The following is a 19,579-nucleotide window of genomic DNA, read 5'->3' on the forward strand; positions in this document are numbered from 1 at the left end:
CCACCATGTATAGTAAGGCGTTTTTCGCCGAACAAAACGACTCAAGGTAATAAAAGTTTGTCCTTTTTTTTATTGTCATTTTTGTCTTTTTAACAAGAACAACCTTGTGCAAAATCAACTTTCACACCCGAACCGCAAAGCATTTCGAAACATCCATAAATGTTGGCTGTCAAATTCAAGTTTTGCTCCGATTCGTATGCCGCTGTCGGCGAACTCACACGTTAACACTATCGCCTGGTTGAATAAATACAGGAAACGCACACCAACTGCATAGATAAAATATACTTCTGAAGGTCACCACAAATAAACATGTTAAACGTCATCAAAGAACAGAACAGAAAAACATTCCAGGTACAGCAAATCTAAACGGGAATACTGAACTGGTGTCACTGTGAAATCAATAACATCCTCCTCCTCTTATTGCACTTTTTATTGGAGCAATACCAACTCGAGAGTGACTTTCAGGGGCTGGAGACATCACCTTACGTTCTCCTAAAACAGTCATAAGCTGTTCAGGCATCTGGTTCCCTATTCATTAGTCATCACTTCATGGCAAAGAAAATAATGGCGTCGAGAAGAAATGTGATTTCATGCTAAAAAGCAGTTTTGTATTTGATTTTTTTTTTTAATGTTTAATACTTAAAGTCAAATGATCTGCCTGTAATTCAAATTTCTGTTGTCGTCAGCATTAACGGACCAAAAAAACCCCCAAGTTATTTTATTCATTATATATTGCTTTCGAAGAAAAAAAAAAAGTTAAATGAATCGGTGATCAGAATTTTTTTCTGACAAATTCAGAATCTGCCAAACCCGACTTAAACACACTGACATGCAAATGGTGACAACGTGCAGCAAAACATTCGACACACACACACACACACACACACGCACAGTGATGCAGTCAATGCCGCAGTGCAGTCGTCGTCAAACTGCGAATGCACGTTGCTACATTCTGTATTTGATAGCCCTAAATGTAGCCATGAGGCCATAGCCGATGCCTTTAAAGCCGTAAACGTGTTTCAAGTGCAAGACTTTGGCGCTAAGTGTCATGAAAACTAACTCGCTGCAATCCCGGAGCGCTCGCATCGCAGCGGCGGACGCGAAGATTAGATGGGCTTGTAGAGCAGCGAGGTCACATATTTCTTCTTGTATCGGTGAGTGGCACTCAGCACCATGACGCCATCCTGCAAGGACAACAGTGGCAGCTCAGCGGACCATCATTTGCATGTCGGGGGAGAGCTAACATACAAAATCAGCATCATCATAACATCTCCAACTGCTGCAGTACGTTACGAAGTAATGTCATTTGTTTTTGAAGATTTTCTGTTGACACCACCGCCGACACTGGTTGGAGAAGTGCAGGCTCACCTTGATAGAGAGTGCGTAGAGATGGTTCAGCATCACGTGGTTCGGTTCAGGAAGCAGGGCGGGGTCACACTGCCAAGACGGAGGGGTGCGTTATCACATGGCAGACACAAAAACTGGACCAAAAAAAAAAAAAGCAGTCAGCACTTACTGAAATATTCGTGTCCTTGTTGAGTATGACCTGAAGAAGGTGAGGGGGGAGTATGGGCGGAGCTTTGAAATGCCCCTCAGGTCGGAACACGTATTGACTCTGCCCGTACGGGCCAGGAGGTGAGCTGGAGAGATCTGGAAGTGGAAGCGGAGTTAGTCAGGCACGCTTGTCAGATGTCTGAAAGGTTGTACCGAGCGATTTTCCTTTAGTGTGTGCGACACACCCCACATTACAAGAGTGGAAATCAAACATTTGGCGATTTTGGATCTTTGGCGTCTGTAGTCGTCAATGGCGCGAAATGAAAGGAGAGCGCAAATCAAAAATGTTCTCTGCAATAAAATGTTTGACGCGCCGCCTTGAGCCTAAACACAGTAGTGCCTGTGTGGAAAAAGAACGAATAAGAGTGCCAATCTGAGGACGAAACACACCCGATGTGTCAGAGCACTCCAGAGAGTCGACCTGCAGGGCATCAAAGACCTCAAAGTCGGACTTCTTCACTTGGATCAGGTTGTTGATGGTGCCGAGCTGGCTTGTCACCACTGGCTGGAAAAAAAAAGACACATGGGCATCACCTTTGTGCCTTGGAAATTGGGGGAAAATGAGTTGTAAATAAGTATGAATAGTTACTATTGTTTATTTATGTAGCAGTTCTGATTTTATTTATCCAATCTTCCATTTCCAAATGAATCATGCTTCGTCTTTCGTATTGTTCTTAGCAATTTAGCTTCGAGACAGCAACTCTCAGCAAACAGAGAAAGTTGGAGTCAAAGTAGAATTTCCAAGGCCGTGAATCAAGAAATCGGACGTACCTCTGAAGGATCGTGCACCCATTGCCCGTCGACGAAAAACTTGTACTGGTGCTCACCTTCAGGCAAGTCCAGGATTGCCACAAAGTCACTGTGGCTTTGTTAAGAAAAGAAGACAATCGGATTAGCAGAGACGATGAGGGTGAAGTGAACCCTACTTTATCAATCAATTTTTTTTAACCCTTCCCATATACTTAAAACAGCAAATGAGACACAATAATTTTTATTTTTTTTTTTGCAAACTATAAAAAACATTTATATTGGGTTTATTGGAACTAGCTTGAGAACAAATGTATTCATGCTCTTGGACACGCCTCCGATTCAGTCATCAGCCGATCAATTTGTTTAGAAACGTTCTATAGCATTTTTTTTTTTTTAAAGAATATATTTTTACCTTTTGTTGAGCGGTATCTTATTGCTCCAGTTATTAAAGGAGCCAGCAATGTAGACCTCCTTCCCCCCTCCAGCCCATCGGATAACCGTGGGACGAGCCTGAGGAACAGTTTTCACCAGATCGTCCAGATCTGGGGTGAATTCTTTCTCACCCAACACCTAGAATTGGAAATACAAAAAGCCACAATTCAACGAGCGTTCATGTTTGTCGCGTATATAATTCCCGCATCACCTTAGACTCCAGGCCGTGTGTGTTGAAGATGTTGGGGTCATCCGTGCTGTCCACCATCTTGCTGCTGGGTTCAAGGTCCTTGTGACCCCCGCCGCTGTCTGAACGGTGAGCTTTAGCCCCATGGCGGTCTGCAGACACCCTGTCGCTTGTGTTGCCCATCTGATTCCAGTTACACCACTGACAGACAACAGGAAATGAAAAGACTACCACCAGAACATTTAAATATGAAATAAATGGATAACAGCTTGTTTGATATTCAAAATAAGGGCACCAGAATTGTGAGGAATAGTATTTGTTAAACAATAACAAGGCCTCCGTTGTTTCTTAGCTTGAGCTTTTGAATAGTCATTAAGCGGTGCAAAAACATACACATGCAACAAAGACTCTGTAACGTCAGTTAACAACCCAAGCTCAACGTAGCTCTTGTCCGACACTCAATTCTCTTATTGTCTCTCAGTCGAGATGTATCACTTCAACTTACTTCCTTGACACCAATTCTCTTATTGTCTCTCAGTCGAGATGTATAACTTCAACTTACTTCCTTGACACCAATTACCACTTTCCTGCTAGCCAGGGCTCTGGTGCCAACTTGTGGGATCTTATAGCGAATACAGAATGCCGTTACTTCCCTCAAATCGTGTATCTTTGCTCACCTGTTTATGGCAGCCACATATAGTGACAGGGATAAAAATGCTCTTCCACTAGATGGCGGAATATTCGCGGTTTGGTCCCACGGATTCACCTTTTCACGGAATTTTTTCAGTAGTTAAAAAAATGCGAGACATATGGGAAGGATGAGGTTCAAACTCCCGTTTTCCTGGAAAACGGTGATTGAATATTTATCACCGTTTTTGCAATACCCCCCCCCCCCGATACATTATAACGGGCGTCAGTTATACGCGGATTTTCACAATTGGCTGGTGTGCCGTTATTTTTCCAATATATGCCTTGACCAACAACCCATATAAACAGCAGCAGAAGTGAACGTGTTGTATCTTTTTTTTTTCGTTTTTTTAATAGAAACTTTATTCGAACAAGTCATAATACAATTCTCAATAAACAGAAACGTGTTGTATCCTTCGAGTTGTAACCTCCACACATCACGCAGTCAAGTGTATTTTTAGATGCTGCTTGTGGCGCGGCTAGCCGAGACCACAAGCTATGTCACCACTACCAGGCCGCTTTTGTGGTGTTGATAATCGTTCGTGCCGTCACGTTTGTGCGTGACAACACCAGAAAAGTTATTTATTAAACAATCCGTCGCAAACGAAGCTGACAACTCACCTTAACGAGCTGGTGTTTATCACCCTGCTGTCTTCAGCCGAGAACACGCCTCCTCTCCCCCATAGACATATATAAATAGATAACACTTTGACCGCGCTGACAAACGACATGGGTTGAGCCGTTGCTGCGATACGTCCGCCATACTGTATGTGGCAGAACAGTCCATTAAAATACTGCAAGTACGGGACTATACAGTCGAGACTCACTGACGTATTACACCCACAAAAAGAACTCATAATTCACATCGTCATCGCTCAGTCCTCCTATGTGACCTGGCTCTGAGTGCATGTGGCATATTAAACGAGCGCTCCACTTTGTAACATTCATAATGGCGGCGATGTTGACGTACAATTGGCATAGCTGGTGTGCTTTTTATATGTCTATGCTTTCCTCCCACACGCTGCCGTTTTGGTTGGTGTTAACTACGGTGCTCCAGCAAGGACAATTGAAAAGGCAAAAAAAAAAAAAAACTCCATTCGAGCGAGTGATACATTCCGCAAAATCCATCCATTCATTTCTAATCCGCTCATCCTCAGGGTTGCGGGCGTGCTGGAGCCTATCACAGATTGCTTTAAAAAAACATTGAAAGAAGGCTTTTATAACCACCAGTTTCTGATTTAGGCTCGATGACAACATGTCACATTTGACAACCTGTTTGGTTTTGTAGTTTCACAGTTTTATGTTTGCATTCGCATACAGTTCAGCTCTTGAGTCAAGTATTGTTTGCAAAGGGTGGACATTTGAGTGTCTATCACAGCAGCAGGAAAACAAAGAAGCATGCTGTAAGTATAAATAATTCATCTTTTAGCTAAGAGCAGACCATTCTTTGTGCAATACAGTACATCTGTCTGACCACAGAGGTCCAGTGTAAGCTGGTGGAAGTCATGCCACATTTCGCCAGCCATCTCAGGTCATTCAGCTGAAAACAGGGTGTCCACACTCGTTTGTTTGCCGTGTCATTTACTGATTCCCAAACCAATCTTCATGTACTCGTAAACGACGTAGCTGATGCTGACAGCTGGAATGACTTTCATAAAATTGGGCAGGATACCTCGGTAGAGTCCAAAAAAGCCATCTTTGATGACAATGTTCTTGAGAAGGGAACTCATGCTGGGCTGGTCTGATGCATTCAGGGACGCTGGGGAGAAATAAGAGAAACACATAAAAATGTGGGGCTTGCGGTGACATTTTAGGGTGAAACTAAAATGCCTTACAACCTTTAAACATTTTCCCCAGACATTTTTTAGGCTGAAAAGTGACTGACGCCAACCTATAAGTAACATTAGGCTTCTTTCTGTCTATCTTTTTCATAGGATGCGCAAGCAGACAATGTAGATGCAAAAAGCAAAATACGGACACGGTAGACGATGACAGGGTGAATTATTTTGACCAATGTTACCATTTAATGAGCGCACAATGGACCTTCACTGAGCATCCCGAGTCACATAGCACGTTACCTCTCGCTTGCATGCGCGTGCGGACGAGGGCAAGCGGATAGCTGGCCAGCTGTCCGCAGGTACTCGAAATCGTCCCGCATCCCAGCAACACAAGAACACCTGGGTTAGCCGAATCTTTGGTGTGATACGATAGCCACGCATTCTTCAGACTCTGCGGCAAAGACGCGTAGAATAGATTCAGCGAAGGAATTTGTTCATTCATAATCGCCGTCCGGTCTCCGTACCTCATAAACAGCAAGGTCTATCCCCGCGTAGGGAATAATGCCAAGTAAGTTTGGAATGTAGCCCTTGTAGAAGGCCTTGACACCTTCTTTCTTCAGGATTGTCTTAGCACAATCGAACATTCCTGAATACTGGCCGGTTTTCCTCAGTGTCAGTCTAGTCTTTAATACCTTGGGGAAGGAGACGAAAAGAAAGCCATGTATTCTGTCCTCTCTTATCAAGTGCACGAGGTCGGTTTATTGCAGTAAATATTACAGTGTCATATTTGGGTGTCTCTCAAAACGTATCGGAATATCTTCGCTCAAAGGGGGTTCACTGTAATGAAATAAACATTAATGGTACCTCCATGGGGTAAATGGCGGTCTGTGCAGTCGCGCCAGCTAGCGAGCCAGACAGAAACCTTTTGTGCGTCTCAATGTTTTCACCTTCACCTGATAACAACTTCTTAAACTGCAACCAAAGGGGGGGAAAAAAAAGTTGCTGTACCGTATCTCCACATTGCATACAAAAGCGCTTCTCAGAGGATCGGTACCTGCTCATATGCCATAAATTTGATGGCCGTCTCAGGTGCGATCTTGAGAACATTGATGCCGTTGCCCCGCCACAGCGAAGTTACACCTCCCTCGACGATCATCTGCTTGAAACCTTTTGCCAGACTTATTTTGTTGGTTTTAGTGGAGTGAACCTGGATGGAATAAAACAACGCCGTTGACATTTCCCCATCCAAACCAAAGACAAACCTTTGGTTAAAGTGGATTTACCTGCATGAAAACCTTCAATCTATCAAGAGGGGCCGTACCGGTGCGAGAGACGGAGCCCGCCACGGCGCCTGCGACCAGTTGCTTCCACCAACCGCCTGAGCTCTTCTCCTCCTCGGTGAACTCATCAGGGATGGCGAGGCTGTCACCTATATCCAGCACCTACAGACCACATCGGCCACCTCATTACTTCATTCCGGATTAGACATTCACAAGTTCCTCCAACTTCCTTTTCTGAAGTGTGATGTCACAATGTTGCAACGATTTGACAAACTGCAGCCGACAAATATGATTCCACCGTAAACTCAAGAATCACAACAGCCGCACGGTGCTCGATGTCAATCAGCGGCATTTTATTTTAAAGGTGAATGGTGGATTCCAAACTGTGAAGAAATATAAGCAACGACCTGCGCTCTAGTTGACAGAACCCTTCAGAGCTTCGGATAAACATAAGCGGTGTTTTCCCAAAAGCAAAAGCAGTGTGTCCTCTGGTGACACGAGGTGCAGAGGTAATTTCAAATCATGTGGTCCAATAATGAGGAACAAAAATACGGTACTATCTGGTTCTCAAACCAAACACGCACCAGATGTATAAGTGTTTCTTTTTTTTTTACTAAACCAGAGATTCTAAAGCAATAAGTGCCGTCAAAGATCATCAGTGACGCTGTGGGAAATTATCCAACCGCATATATTTGGTCAAAAATATTTACAGTGGTCAACAACAAATTTGATGACTTTATGTGTCCCTAAATGTATTTCTGATGCTGATTTAAAAATGTTTTTGCTCTTTTTCTAGCACGTCACGTTTTTGAGTTAGACCTATAAAAGCTTGCACAATATCGATTTTCTGATTCGCTTATCCTCACGAGGGTCACGGGGCCTGCTGGAGCCTGTTCCAGCTGTCTTCGGGCAGTAGGCGGGGGACACCCTGAACCGGTTTACAGCCAATCGCAGGGCACACAGAGACCAACACCCATCCGCGCTCACACTCACACCTTGGGACAAATTGGAGTGTTCCATTAACCTGCCACGCATGTTTTTGGAAGGTGAGAGGAAACCGGAGTACCCGGAGAAAACCCACGCAGGCACAGGGAGAATATGCAAACGCCACACAGGAAGGCCGGAGCCGGAATCGAACCCTGCGCCAATACTTTTGTCCACATGATGTATCTCAAGCTGCGCACGCTAAATAATAACTGAGGAGGCACTCTACACTTAATTTGGATTAAGAGCCGCTGAGAGTGCTACAACAGACCTGACCTAATTATTTTCGACAGCCAAAGTCTTTCTAAGCAGCGGTCAAAATGTTTACTGGAGAGAGAAAAATCCATATAGTCTATCTAAAGGGCGACGACGCGTGACTTGATTGCACTGCAAATTGATTGACGCCGTTTCACAAGCGAACGTTTTAATTTCACGTCTGTGTGCAAACGAGTCGTACCGAAGAGTGTTTCCAGTAGCGTATGATCTCCTGCAGGTTGTGTGCGGGGTGAAACAGGAAGTGTTCTCTCCACTCGTTCCAGTCAACCATCATAGTGCCATCAATGTCCATGCTGGAGAAAAAAAAAAAAAAAAAAAAGCAAAGTTCATTCAGCGATGGGATGTTGAATGCGACATTGAAGCCTCACTATATCGCAGCTCATCGTTTCCTGCTGTTATTTTTTTAATAGGCTTTTACAAAATACAGAAAAGTCCAAATTCAGAGCCGATGAAGCATAACAGCAAAAGGAAAACGTGACTGTGTTTTCATTATAGCTGGAAAAAAATAGACACACAAGTTGGTGGGCAAACCTCTGCAGGATTTTCAGGGCATCCACTTTGTTGATGTCCAAGCCCAGTTCTGCAAGAGACTGCTGGATCTCGGTGGCATCAATCCGCCCTGATATAAAGATAACGATTGCAGTTGGGGAGGGTTCGTGATTTTTGTCATCATGCAGCACCCCAATGGATTTTAAACTTGACAATGAGTGTGTGATGTAAGCTTTAGGAGGTTTCAGAAAAAAATACATGACAACCATTTCATACTGAGTACCTGCATTTCCAGGGGGGGGGCTCATACATATTTGAGCCTGTATTGTATTGTATTGAGCCAAGTTGCACAGTTGTAAATACGAGCATAAATTTTAAGAGTTGCATGAAAAGACCCGGCAAAATACTGAAACAGCTCTTTGCATAGTCCTACAGAAAAAAATAACACACACACACACACACACACACCAGGAGCCACAAACCCATTTTAACACCAGAAGTAAAAATAACACTGCATGTTGTTTTTGCCCTGTGAGTATAAAAAAAAATAAGCATGTTATAAATTCAAAGAATTACTACAGAGAACACAAAATTGTATTCCTGCATGTTACAAAAACATTCTGAAGCATACTTTCAGATAAAATAGCCAGTGTCTATTTGAGTCCTCCTTGTATTCATGAAATTAAAGCCAAATCTAAAGTCTCCGCTTGTAGCGAACAAAAAAATGCAGACCAAAAGTGTCGTCTGCTTCTGTGTTTTGTTTGCCATCACTTTACCATATATGGAGTATTGCAGTCAGCTGTCAATTTGAGTTAAAAAGTACTCTTTCACTTCACGCAAAAAATATAGCGACAAAATAAGAGCCAATTAAAATATTTATTTGACCTGGTTAATGTGAGTTTTGCTCTTGAACCTCAACGTACTCAAACGTCATTTTATTTTCTGAAACAAAATGACAATATTTATATTATTTTGGGAGTTTCCAGTCGGAGAACCACTCATCTAAACAGATCATGTAGCAGTGGTCTCTTATTTGTTCCGGACTTGAATGTGTGCCAGCATGAAGGAACTCTTGCAGAGTGTTTTGACGGTGATGCAATTCCTACCGTCGTTGTTTCTGTCCAGACTCTTAAACGTTAGCCTCAGTTTCTTCTCGTGCTCCTTCAAATATTTGGTAAACTCGTGGAAGTCCAGACTGCCGTCCTTATTCTGGTCACCACTCATCACAATTTTCTGCAAACACACACAAACTGGCTCATTCTTGCCAGCACTTTCCAGATGGAATGAATGCATGCAAAGGGAGGCGATCGAGGAGGGCTCCGGAGTTCGCACAAGCGCCCGGCCGAGCTGTACCTGAGCAGCACCTTGGCGGAACACTCCCATCGCCTTCAGGCCCGCCCGCAGTTCGGCGACATCCACCTTTCCATCTTTATTCGCATCGAGCTTCTCAAACAGGTCCTGGTAGGACCGCTCACTGTCGGCATCCCAGCACCGGGCTGTGGGGAGTAAACCGCTTCGCAACGTCCGAAACATGGTGCAGGTCGTGTGCAAGCGACGCGTGCGAGACCAAATAGCTTTTAATCCATGTTGGAAACAACCCACGACGTTATAGCTTCAACATAAAAACCCACTGTTGAAATCCTTGCGCGGATATTGGATGTACAGTACCGTCCAAACGCAAAGCGCTCCAATGCTTCCCTGGGAGGAAATGCAGTTGTTGCAAGGGCGGAGCTACGACGGCTGCGACGCTATTCGCAGCATTTTCTGCGGAAAAACAGCAATGACGCTAAACTAAAAAACGCTCCGACACACACCACTCGTGGACGCGAAGATTCTGGCATGGTCCCCCGCAGGTGAACTTCCTGGTTGCCGGTCTGTGTGCTACAATGAGAGAACGAAGACGAAGCAGGACATGTTTGGCCTAATCTCTCTATCCATCTCCACAGACGTGTCGTTTGAAACACGCAGTGTAAGGTTTCCTTAAGTGCAACGCGGTAGGTGGCCGCTAGGCGGCGGTGTTTCATTGCAAATTGCTGCTGAATTAGCAATGACGCTGCTGGATTTAGCAACTACTCCAAGCAACGATTTTTAGCCCCAAGTTTTTAAATTTGAGTGAAAAAAATGCTTTCTTCTGAAAGAGGACACCACTGCACAAACATTTTGACATTTTTTTGTTTTTGTGCTGTGATTTTTTTTTATGTAAAATATAAAATAATCATTTCAATGATCCCCATGAGTTTTTTTTTAAGTCAAGATGTTAAATTTATTTCTTTACGTAAAGGAAAAAGCAGACATGGGTTCATGAAAACACACCATTTGAATGAAAATGAACACCGAGAAGACCAAATCTTTGTGAGGTTGTGTGCGCGTGTGTAAATATTTATATTTCACATGTCAAATTCCCTTTTTTCGTGTGTGCGTGCGCGCGCACGCATTATTGAACAGAAAAATGTGAATGTGCGCCCTCCACCCCCATCGAAATGCCCCAATCATTGGCGATGGGGGGGATCTTTTTCGGGGAGGAGGGCTTTAGCACCTGCCCCCGAAAATGTACACGTCTGCCCCACGATGATGCAGTACAGTTCGACACCCATGCAAACTACAAACAATAATTACTGGGAATTTTTACCTTTGAACGGGCAGAATTGTCTGACTGCTCTGTAAAAACAAAATACGCCACTAACTGAGGTGGACCTTTAGTAAAACGTTTACCCGCATACCTGCAATGTTTTTGTTTTTTAGTTAACGTGAACTTCAAATGGGGCTGTAGACGTTGCAGTTGCGTCATATTTTTGAATTCGTTTTGTGACGACGAGCTGCTTCTTATGACTTCTCAGTGACAGAATGGAGCGTCGAGGCCGAAATGCAAGTATTGCACAATGTTTGAGCAAACTCCCCGTGTAGCGAGATTTGAATTTCGAGAGGTGAATAAAGTTTGTTGTCAAGCGTTGCAGCCAACGAAATGATGACACGTCACGAGTGTCTCAATGGGCACGAGATGGGTGGGAAGGAGAAGCCCGTATGAAGTTTGAAAAGTTTTTGAACAGCCGAGGGGGGCAGCAGTCGGTTGAGAAAATCCTGTCCTGTCTTATCCGGCTGCCTTTTGGCACCCGTCTTCCTTGCCGTCGCCCACTTGACGCAGCATGTCGTTCTTTCTCATGAAAAAGAGATTCGAATTCAAAGTGGACTTCGACTTGGAGGAGCTGTCGTCAGTTCCATTCGTCAACGGTGTCTTGTTTTGCAAAGTTCGCCTCGTGCACGGATCCTTCGTCCAAGAGTCTTCTCGGTAAGTTTGGGGATGTTGGCAGCTTCTTTTCGCAGCCCGTCACTTAGTTGACGTCAGTCAAAAATTATTTAGATTTGTTTTGTTCTTGACGTAAAACGTGTGTATTAAATGGAGGAGGAGTTGATGCTTGGTCAAAAGTCACCGTTTAGCTTTTAGCTAACTGTGTAAATTTGAAGCTGATGTTTAAGTATTACATTGAAAAATATAGTACTGTACTTGGGAAGAGAATTACTGTCATGCCACGTAACACTAAATACGATGTTTTTGACCTATTTATTAAAATAACACTAATTACTTTTTATATTAAATTAACAATAATTACATTTTAATTAACTTCTAAACCACTTAAAAGCTGTACACGATTCAATACATAAGTGTAGTCTTTTATTGTACAAGCGAGTACATTACCTGTTTTGGGAGGTTACAAGGGAATAAAACGTTTCTTATTGTACACGGGATTACCTTAATTATTTCACAAGGGTTCAAGCAAGTTTTAAATTTATTTTGCGAGGTACAAGGAAATATTTTTACTTACTTAGTACGTCAACTATTTCACTAACTAACTGTGTATTGTACGAGGGAGTACTTCAGCCTACTTATATAAGGGAGTATTTTAACTTGTACCAGTGTACAAAGGAATACTTTAACATACTTTTGTGAAAAGGTGCAATGGAGTACAGTACATTAATGTATTTATTGTACAAGTGTACAAGGCAAGCGAGCGCTTTAACTTATTGTATGAGGAGACAGGGGGATACTTAAGCTTTACTTATTGTACAAGAAGGTACTTTAACTAGTTATTGTATGTGGTTGCAAGGGAATACTTGAATTTACTTTACTTATTGTACAAGGCAGAACTTAGTTTACACAATTTACAATGGAATACTTATTATTGTACACTCAATGTACAATGGAATGGTGATTGTACTGCTGCAGTGATGTTATTTGTTGCCTCGCAACCACTTGGCTCAATAGTTTAAGAGATCATTGTAAATTAATATATTTATTTATTAAAGTGGTATGTCTCAAAACCATAATAGTCAGCTGACAGCAATTCTGTCACTGACTACTATTTAATGCAAAAAAAAAACCTTTACAGGTAGTATTATGGATTGATTTATTGTTTTTACAGTACTGTATGTGAACACAGCAGCGCAGGTCCCTAGTGGTTAGCAATTCTGCTTTGCAGTTCCGAGGTCCTGGGTTTAGTCATACATTTTTCTAAAGGCAAAATGTGCGGACAGTTTAGGGACTCCATGGTGATAACCAAAATAAAAATAACTTCCTTCCTTTGAAGAAGAAAAAAAAACACTGTTCATCTGTTGCGTACAGCCAATATGAGTCACTGCGGAAAAACGAGCTGAGACGTAACTCTTGCCAACCCCATCGTTAGTCGTCAAAACATCGCCGCGGTAATGGTTTGCTCAGACAAACCAAATTGTACGCTCTATTTTCTGTTTTAGTTGCGGGGGCTCTAACCGCATGTATATATAAAATCAGAATTGTGATTTTCATGTGAATGCCATTTAGAACCGTGAATATCAATATTCGAATCCCATCCTGTGGTGAGTTCGAGTCAAGTTTTTCAATCTGCTTTCTTTCTAGGGAGCCCGTCCAAGCCAACTGTGTGCACTGGAGGAAACGCTTCTCCTTCATGTGTAAGATGAGCGCTAATGCCCGGACAGGTGTACTGGATCCATGTGTGTGTAGGGTGTCAGTGCGCAAGGTAAGTGTCAGGTATCGGGCCCCAAGATTCATTCTGTCGATGTGACAAAAATGCCGGAAGTGAGAATTGAAAGTGTCGAGTAATAAAAATCATTATGTAAGTTAAGAAGCAATGTTAATTTTGTAACCAGGATCCCAAAGTCATCGCGTAGAGGGGTTTATAGTGTAAATCTGGCACCACTGTGATATTCTAGGAAAGTTGATTCAAAAGTTATGTAACCCATAAATGCTCATGCTCTATAATAAAATCCACTTAGGGATGCTAACTAATTCTGGTGTTTTTGTCATTCCAGGAATTGAAGGGTGGGAAATCATTTGCAAAGGTATTTCTTCCATGAGCTTCAGAATCAATAATCCAATTGGAACAATGTTATCACTCCCTTTACGCAAGCTAGCGGTCAACAGCAGGCCCTCGATGTACTTTTCACACCGTGACTGCTTTTATGTACAGTTCCGGCTTACTGATTGAAATACTGTATCTGTAATTCAGAATCCACGCCGTTAACAAGTAACTAATTTTGCCTTGTCTACTACGTGCAGCTGGGCTTTGCTGATTTAAACCTGTCTGAGTTTGCTGGCTCAGGCAGCACGACAAGAAGATGTCTCCTGGAGGGATATGATACCAAGAAAACCAGACAGGACAATTCAATTCTTAAGGTATCACGCCATGTTGTCAAGATTGGTCTCAAAACCATCATACTTGTAGTTGGTGCTAGAATGAAATGCAGTTTGGTCATGTGCTGCAGAATTCGGAATAGCCCAAAAGAAAAAAACGTGCCATAAAATGTTCCCCTTCTTCTGATCGAAGCGATTGTTCGTCATCCTCCTAGTTGACATTTATCTTGTCTTCCAGGTTGTCATCACAACGCAACTGATGTCTGGGGACCCCTGTTTTAAAACGTGAGGATGCCCTCTTTGACTCCAGTTCATAAATCTAATTTGAAATTCTTTTAAGTAAAATTGTCAAGGGGGGTTTACAACTTTTTTTTTTTTTTTTTTTTTAATTTCTTTCAAGGCAATCTTTCCTATAGCAAATAATAACATTAGGCTAACACTTGGCTTCATTCAACTGTCACCATCATACAACATAACGATACAATGTTTTTTAACTGGTAGTTTAACATTATTGTCGTAGAAAAATACTTGTGGAGACGTCACTGACTGCATAATGCAGACAAAATAAAACTACTCACCTTCTGAGGCGTAGCTTTTAGTTGGGAGAGAGAAACTTGACATGATCTATTACACAACCTGCATACAATTGTACAACGTACGGCAACTTGAGTCAAATTAAGTCTCTGCTCTTCAATCTCGGCATAGCGGACTTTGTGATGTATATTTTTTTTTCCTTCAATAACATTGCTCAGATCGTTCCGAGAAGCCAGATTTGCATGGAACACTTGCGTCCAAATTCTTCAGCCTTTAGGGGCATCCTGCTGCATGTTCTAGAAATCAGAGTAACATCCTGTCTGTCAATTCACTGACGCACTTTCTGTTTTCTGATGTGAAAATTACCCAACGGAGATCAAAGTATCATTTTGATCCTCAGATTTTATCTGAGAGCTGATAACGCGCCCTACGGTTATTCATGTTCTTTTGCGACAGCTGATAAAGTGATAAGATCAATACCAAGGAAGTCAAGCCCTCTTTGCATGCCAGAGTCTTGTGCAAAGTAAACAAAGAACAGTCATTCAAGACCAGTTCTTGTGGCAGAATTTGCCTTTATGTTATTTTATATTCTTTTTTTTTTTTTTTTTTTTTTGTCAAAGTGATATTATTGGGCAATATCTGAAGTTGCACATTCCCATTTTCTATTTTTGCCCTATTTTATTTTCTTTTTTAGGGGATCGGGGGCGGGGCTTGGAACACCCTGTACATAAGTTGCAGCCAAGGAACTGCCTGCCCAAAGTGTCAACTAGTGGCAGCCCGGTCACTCATCCCACTCGGTGTTACTCACTGCATGTGATGGATTTATAGCACCGCGCAATGGAATTATGACTCTGCTTCCCCACCCTGGTCATTCGTGTGTTTAACATAGCAACACAGAAGGAAATAAAGGGTGTGGCCCGTCTATTCGTGTCTGCTGCAGCACGTGGTACTCAAGTTATGACAATTGAAATCCACTCATGAATCATCCATTTCTAACTTAACGTGTATTCATGCTCTTACCAGAAAGGAAAGTCGTGACGTATTTTAGTGTCTATTGTCTCGCCTCGACAAAGACAGTAATGCGTTTTTTTGTCTGCTCTACTAATTCTTCAAATAGTAGTTAAAAGACGCCTGTCAAGTTAAAGATTTTAACATGGCGGCGGTTTGACACGCTTTACATTGTTTAAAAATGACAACAACTTGAAAGTCAACTGAGGTCCATCATCTAATGATCTGCTTTTAAAAAAGAAAACTTCTCGCTCTCCTTGCAGGCCCTCATCCACAGCCATGACATTGGGTGTACCGCAGGCTGAGTCAGCGTGTCTCCTCGAGGAGCGTAAGGGAGGAGACATGCACACATCCCATTCGCTAACAGGTAGCGACACACACAAACAGCCTCTAATAAGCCATAAATGTAAAATTCTTGACCATCTTGACATTAAAACAGATGGCCTCGGCATCCTTCCTTTTACCACTTGGGGCAGCAGAGGCCGCTATAGCCGTTGCAGAGGAAAATGCGATCCACTTTTTAAAAGGGGCTTCTTCAAGAGAAAATTTAGAACTGACATTGACAGCTGGGTGGTGGATCTCAACAGGATACCATCGTTGCAGCTCATGATTATGAAACATTCATCAAAAAATAGTGTGAAGGAGCTGAATGAATAAAAAAACACTGCCTGATTGAACAAAATCCACACAAGACTGTAAACACAATATAGCATGAGTATATACTTTGTTGAGGAAGACTTACGTTAGGATAAAACGAAGTAAAGAATTTTAAGGTCTTACTAAAATGCAGATTTTTGCTCTCCTCAGCGACTCCAGTCCTAGAGGAAAGGCTTCCCAGTGGTCACACCAGAACATCCAGCTACACCAGTCAACAGTCCAAAGTTTCGGGTACACACACACACACACACACACACACACACACACACACACACACACACACACACACACACACACATTCTCCCCGGGACAAATACAGTATTCCTCTCATCTCCTCCATCTAATCTTATTTTACAGGCTACAGTTCAAATCATTCCAGCTCACCAGATCTGAGACATCGAAGGAACGCGTCAGGTGGTTCTGCCTCGTTAGGCATCGACAGTATCCCGGAGCCCAGCGAGCAGCAAACAGAAAAAGCAGATAAGGAGAGCCGGTCCTCTCCGCCAAACCCCGCGAGCTGCCATCACGCTACAGAACAGAACTGCACAACTGCCAAAACGTCAAGGTAACACACACATCCGCCCGAATGAACACGTGAATATGCGCACAAGGATGATCCATCCGGAATTTGTGTTTTGAAGTCAATAAACAATTGAACGTTGAATGTCCCATCGAATAGATTTACACAATATCCCACCTTGTTCTTATCTGCCAATTAGACATCCGGTCAAGCAGAACTCAATGGAGAATCAGCTGACGAGGGTAAACGACACCAGGGTCAACGCAGACGACATCATTGAAAAAATCCTGCAGGGCCAGGATTTCAGTCACAGTATCTTGGACTCCAGTACGGAGGGTGTGTACTTAAAACTGGGAAGTCAGCTAGCATCCTGCTGATGGAATCAAATTACGTTAAAGTGATGCGCCGTCCCAGTGCACTTGAGTGCATAAGATTTTCTGCCGGTCGTGGCGAGGCAGAAAATGGACAGCTTGGATGCTGAACTGACATTATTCATTTAAAGCATAGATTTTACAGAAAGAACCCTTTTTAACTTGCATCATGCTATCACTACATTTTTTCATATTAAGATCCACACGTCCATCCATTGTTTTATAAGGCTCGTCCTGTTCAGAGTTGTTGGTGAACTGGACCCTATCCCTTTGGGGCATCGGTGGGATGAAACAATTAATTTAAAAAACTCAATTAGGGCCCGTTTCCTCCCTTTGTGGGAATCTGCTTCATCCTTGACAATTTCGCAATGTTTTTGTGGTTCATCAAAAAATAACTAAATAAATAATGCAGTGCAGTAGCGCCTCAAAACCCGATACAGGGTCAGGTTTTTCAATTGCAGCACAACAGTCACATGATGTGGGGCGCAGTCGCCAACTATTTTCATTTTAAGTTATTTTTTGCCATGGCATTTACATATTGTAATGTATTTGTGTGCGTGTCTTGTCACAGAGGAAGGACTCCGATTGTTTGTCGGTCCTGGCGGGAGTACGGCTTTGGGAAGCCAGCACATTCGGTGGGTGTTATGTAACTGCAATGTGTGTGTGTGTGTGTGTGCCCCATTTCATGAAATAAGTCCAGTCATAATATGAGGTTTAATTCCAACCATTTTTACAAGTGTGTGCTCGTTTCTTGGAATGTGAAATATGTGTGGCCTTTTCTTTCAGGGTTGCAGCTGGAGCATTTGAACAGGTGGTGATCAAGCACTGAGCTTTGAGAAGCGCGTGACCATCGTGAAGGGTGCCGTATTAATTACATTGATGCATTCGGAAGCGGCGTCAGAAATCGCCTGCTCCTCATTCCACGAAGAGCCAGCAGTTGTGTACAGGACAGGACAGTACGGGAATACCTACAGCATCTGTAGACCAGGAAGTCCCTCTAGTATCCAACAAGTGCAGTTGAAGGCCACTGAGTGCATGGGAAGCAGCTGAGCAGGAATCAGTGATCCTGGAATCATTGTACATTTCAAGAAAAGGTTATTAATGTCATGAATGCAAAACTATTCAGCATTACTTTACATTTTTTGAGTGTGTGTCATTTCCACTAGGTTTTTGCATCTTTTACTGGTGTTTTGTGAGCGTATGGATAAGCTACCATTTCCCAGTCATTTCTTATTTCATAAAACATCAAGGCATTTCACCCATGTTTTATTCTTTATTATCTCTGTTCTGACCCTTGCGACTGCAAAGCCGATGCTTGAAGGTGATAAGTGAAGGGGGTGTGACATGAGGTACTTTAACTGTTCTATGGACTCTATATTTATTTAATGTAAGTCATGTAATTTTGTCACAGGTAAATTACTGTCTTGTAACAATGCAGTTAAGATGTTTAACACTAATGGTCATAAATTGTTTTTATTTAAAGTATTATTTTAATTAATCTTAATAGATAATGCTCAACAAATGAGTGTATAGCAAGAGTTGTTAGAAAACCTTGAATGTCCTTCGAGTCAATTTTTATGGTATACTGAGAAATGGATTTGAAAAAGCTTACTTTTCACAGAATATATCTTCATGTAAAGTTCCTAGCTGTGCAAAATAAAGTATGAAAAGCTATCTAAACACACAACCACACATTCATTATGATCAAGTCACATTTTTGAAGTCTTAAAATAGTATAGAGTATTGGCAGCAATGGTCAAATTATGGCTTTTGTCAGTGTTTATTGCAGTTACGAAAAGAAAATACATGGTTGTACTGTTATGTTTAGCACTGTAAGTACCGCTAATGTCATTTTGATTCACTCCACAGAAATGTATGATGAATAAAACGTTTAATATTTTGTGTGGGTATTTTTACTGTTTAAAAACGTCTAAACCCAAGGACGCTTTTGGCTTCCAGAAACTGAAACTTAATGTTTTATTTCTCATAAAACGGACTCGACCGCTGAAAAAAAAAAAGATGGAACTCTAACCGTTGGGATCATGACTGCGCACGCCTTATGATACTGACGTCTCATGCGCAAAATAAGAGCGAAAGAAAAATAATTGCTGCGGTAAAATGTATTGAATTGTATAGACAAAGTTGTTGCTGTATGTTTTTAAATTAATCTAGCATGTCACAATTTTTTAAAAAATCTTTGAAATTGGTTACGTTCGAGCGAGCAAGAGAGCCGGTCACCCGTCTGTCTGCTTCGTTGTCAGCCACACATAGAAAATGAAAGGCAGTTGTTGAGATTTGTGTTAAAATTACGGAGGCGTGATACTTACAGAACATCCAATTGTAGTTAAATCCAACTTCAAAATATTCCACAGAAATATAACCAAAAATATGCGCCTCACCATCCCACGTTGACGTTGCGCGAGAGCACTGCACCACCTCGCCACCA

The 19,579-nt window shown here is 42.3% G+C and overlaps 3 protein-coding genes and 1 long non-coding RNA gene across 7 annotated transcripts; 1 reads left to right on the forward strand and 3 right to left on the reverse strand.

The window, feature by feature from the left end:
• Nucleotides 1-50: 50 nt before the first annotated feature.
• prkab2 (protein kinase, AMP-activated, beta 2 non-catalytic subunit) lies at nucleotides 51-4,390 on the reverse strand. Of its 2 annotated transcripts, none has more exons than XM_019856764.1 (8): nucleotides 4,232-4,390; nucleotides 2,948-3,124; nucleotides 2,717-2,874; nucleotides 2,326-2,419; nucleotides 1,945-2,059; nucleotides 1,517-1,650; nucleotides 1,369-1,437; nucleotides 51-1,184 (listed from the first exon to the last, which is right to left on the reverse strand). In XM_019856764.1, exons 2-8 carry the CDS (start codon nucleotides 3,104-3,106, stop codon nucleotides 1,107-1,109), a joined length of 807 nt encoding a protein of 268 aa, XP_019712323.1. In that variant the 5' UTR covers nucleotides 3,107-3,124; nucleotides 4,232-4,390; the 3' UTR covers nucleotides 51-1,106. The 2 variants fall into 2 exon arrangements, with proteins under 2 accessions (XP_019712323.1, XP_019712324.1); XM_019856765.1 differs by lacking the exon at nucleotides 4,232-4,390 and adding an exon at nucleotides 3,601-3,933.
• Nucleotides 4,391-4,885: 495 nt separating this feature from the next.
• On the reverse strand, nucleotides 4,886-19,562 carry LOC109507379 (calcium-binding mitochondrial carrier protein SCaMC-1-like). 3 transcript variants are annotated; one of them, XM_019856760.1, is made up of 11 exons: nucleotides 19,461-19,562; nucleotides 18,106-18,206; nucleotides 9,524-9,650; nucleotides 8,460-8,547; nucleotides 8,110-8,221; nucleotides 6,672-6,830; nucleotides 6,443-6,595; nucleotides 6,253-6,360; nucleotides 5,913-6,080; nucleotides 5,689-5,839; nucleotides 4,886-5,369 (listed from the first exon to the last, which is right to left on the reverse strand). In XM_019856760.1, exons 1-11 carry the CDS (start codon nucleotides 19,465-19,467, stop codon nucleotides 5,188-5,190), a joined length of 1,356 nt encoding a protein of 451 aa, XP_019712319.1. In that variant the 5' UTR covers nucleotides 19,468-19,562; the 3' UTR covers nucleotides 4,886-5,187. The 3 variants fall into 3 exon arrangements, with proteins under 3 accessions (XP_019712319.1, XP_019712320.1, XP_019712318.1); XM_019856761.1 differs by lacking the exons at nucleotides 18,106-18,206; nucleotides 19,461-19,562 and adding exons at nucleotides 9,771-9,913; nucleotides 11,047-11,144; XM_019856759.1 differs by lacking the exons at nucleotides 18,106-18,206; nucleotides 19,461-19,562 and adding an exon at nucleotides 9,771-10,611.
• On the forward strand, nucleotides 11,457-18,813 carry LOC109507381 (protein FAM102B-like). The gene is made up of 11 exons (XM_019856763.1): nucleotides 11,457-11,703; nucleotides 13,309-13,429; nucleotides 13,722-13,751; nucleotides 13,969-14,085; nucleotides 14,282-14,328; nucleotides 15,849-15,952; nucleotides 16,393-16,473; nucleotides 16,600-16,807; nucleotides 16,962-17,098; nucleotides 17,705-17,768; nucleotides 17,920-18,813. Exons 1-11 carry the CDS (start codon nucleotides 11,561-11,563, stop codon nucleotides 17,960-17,962), a joined length of 1,095 nt encoding a protein of 364 aa, XP_019712322.1. The 5' UTR covers nucleotides 11,457-11,560; the 3' UTR covers nucleotides 17,963-18,813.
• LOC109507384 (uncharacterized) lies at nucleotides 14,421-15,841 on the reverse strand. The gene is made up of 2 exons (XR_002166453.1): nucleotides 15,463-15,841; nucleotides 14,421-15,431 (listed from the first exon to the last, which is right to left on the reverse strand). It is a non-coding gene; the product is annotated as an uncharacterized LOC109507384 (long non-coding RNA).
• Nucleotides 19,563-19,579: the final 17 nt, after the last annotated feature.

This window comes from Hippocampus comes, unplaced genomic scaffold, assembly GCF_001891065.2.
Source record: "Hippocampus comes isolate QL1 unplaced genomic scaffold, H_comes_QL1_v1.1 scaffold105, whole genome shotgun sequence".
In the NCBI taxonomy this organism is placed as follows: Eukaryota; Metazoa; Chordata; class Actinopteri; order Syngnathiformes; family Syngnathidae; genus Hippocampus; species Hippocampus comes.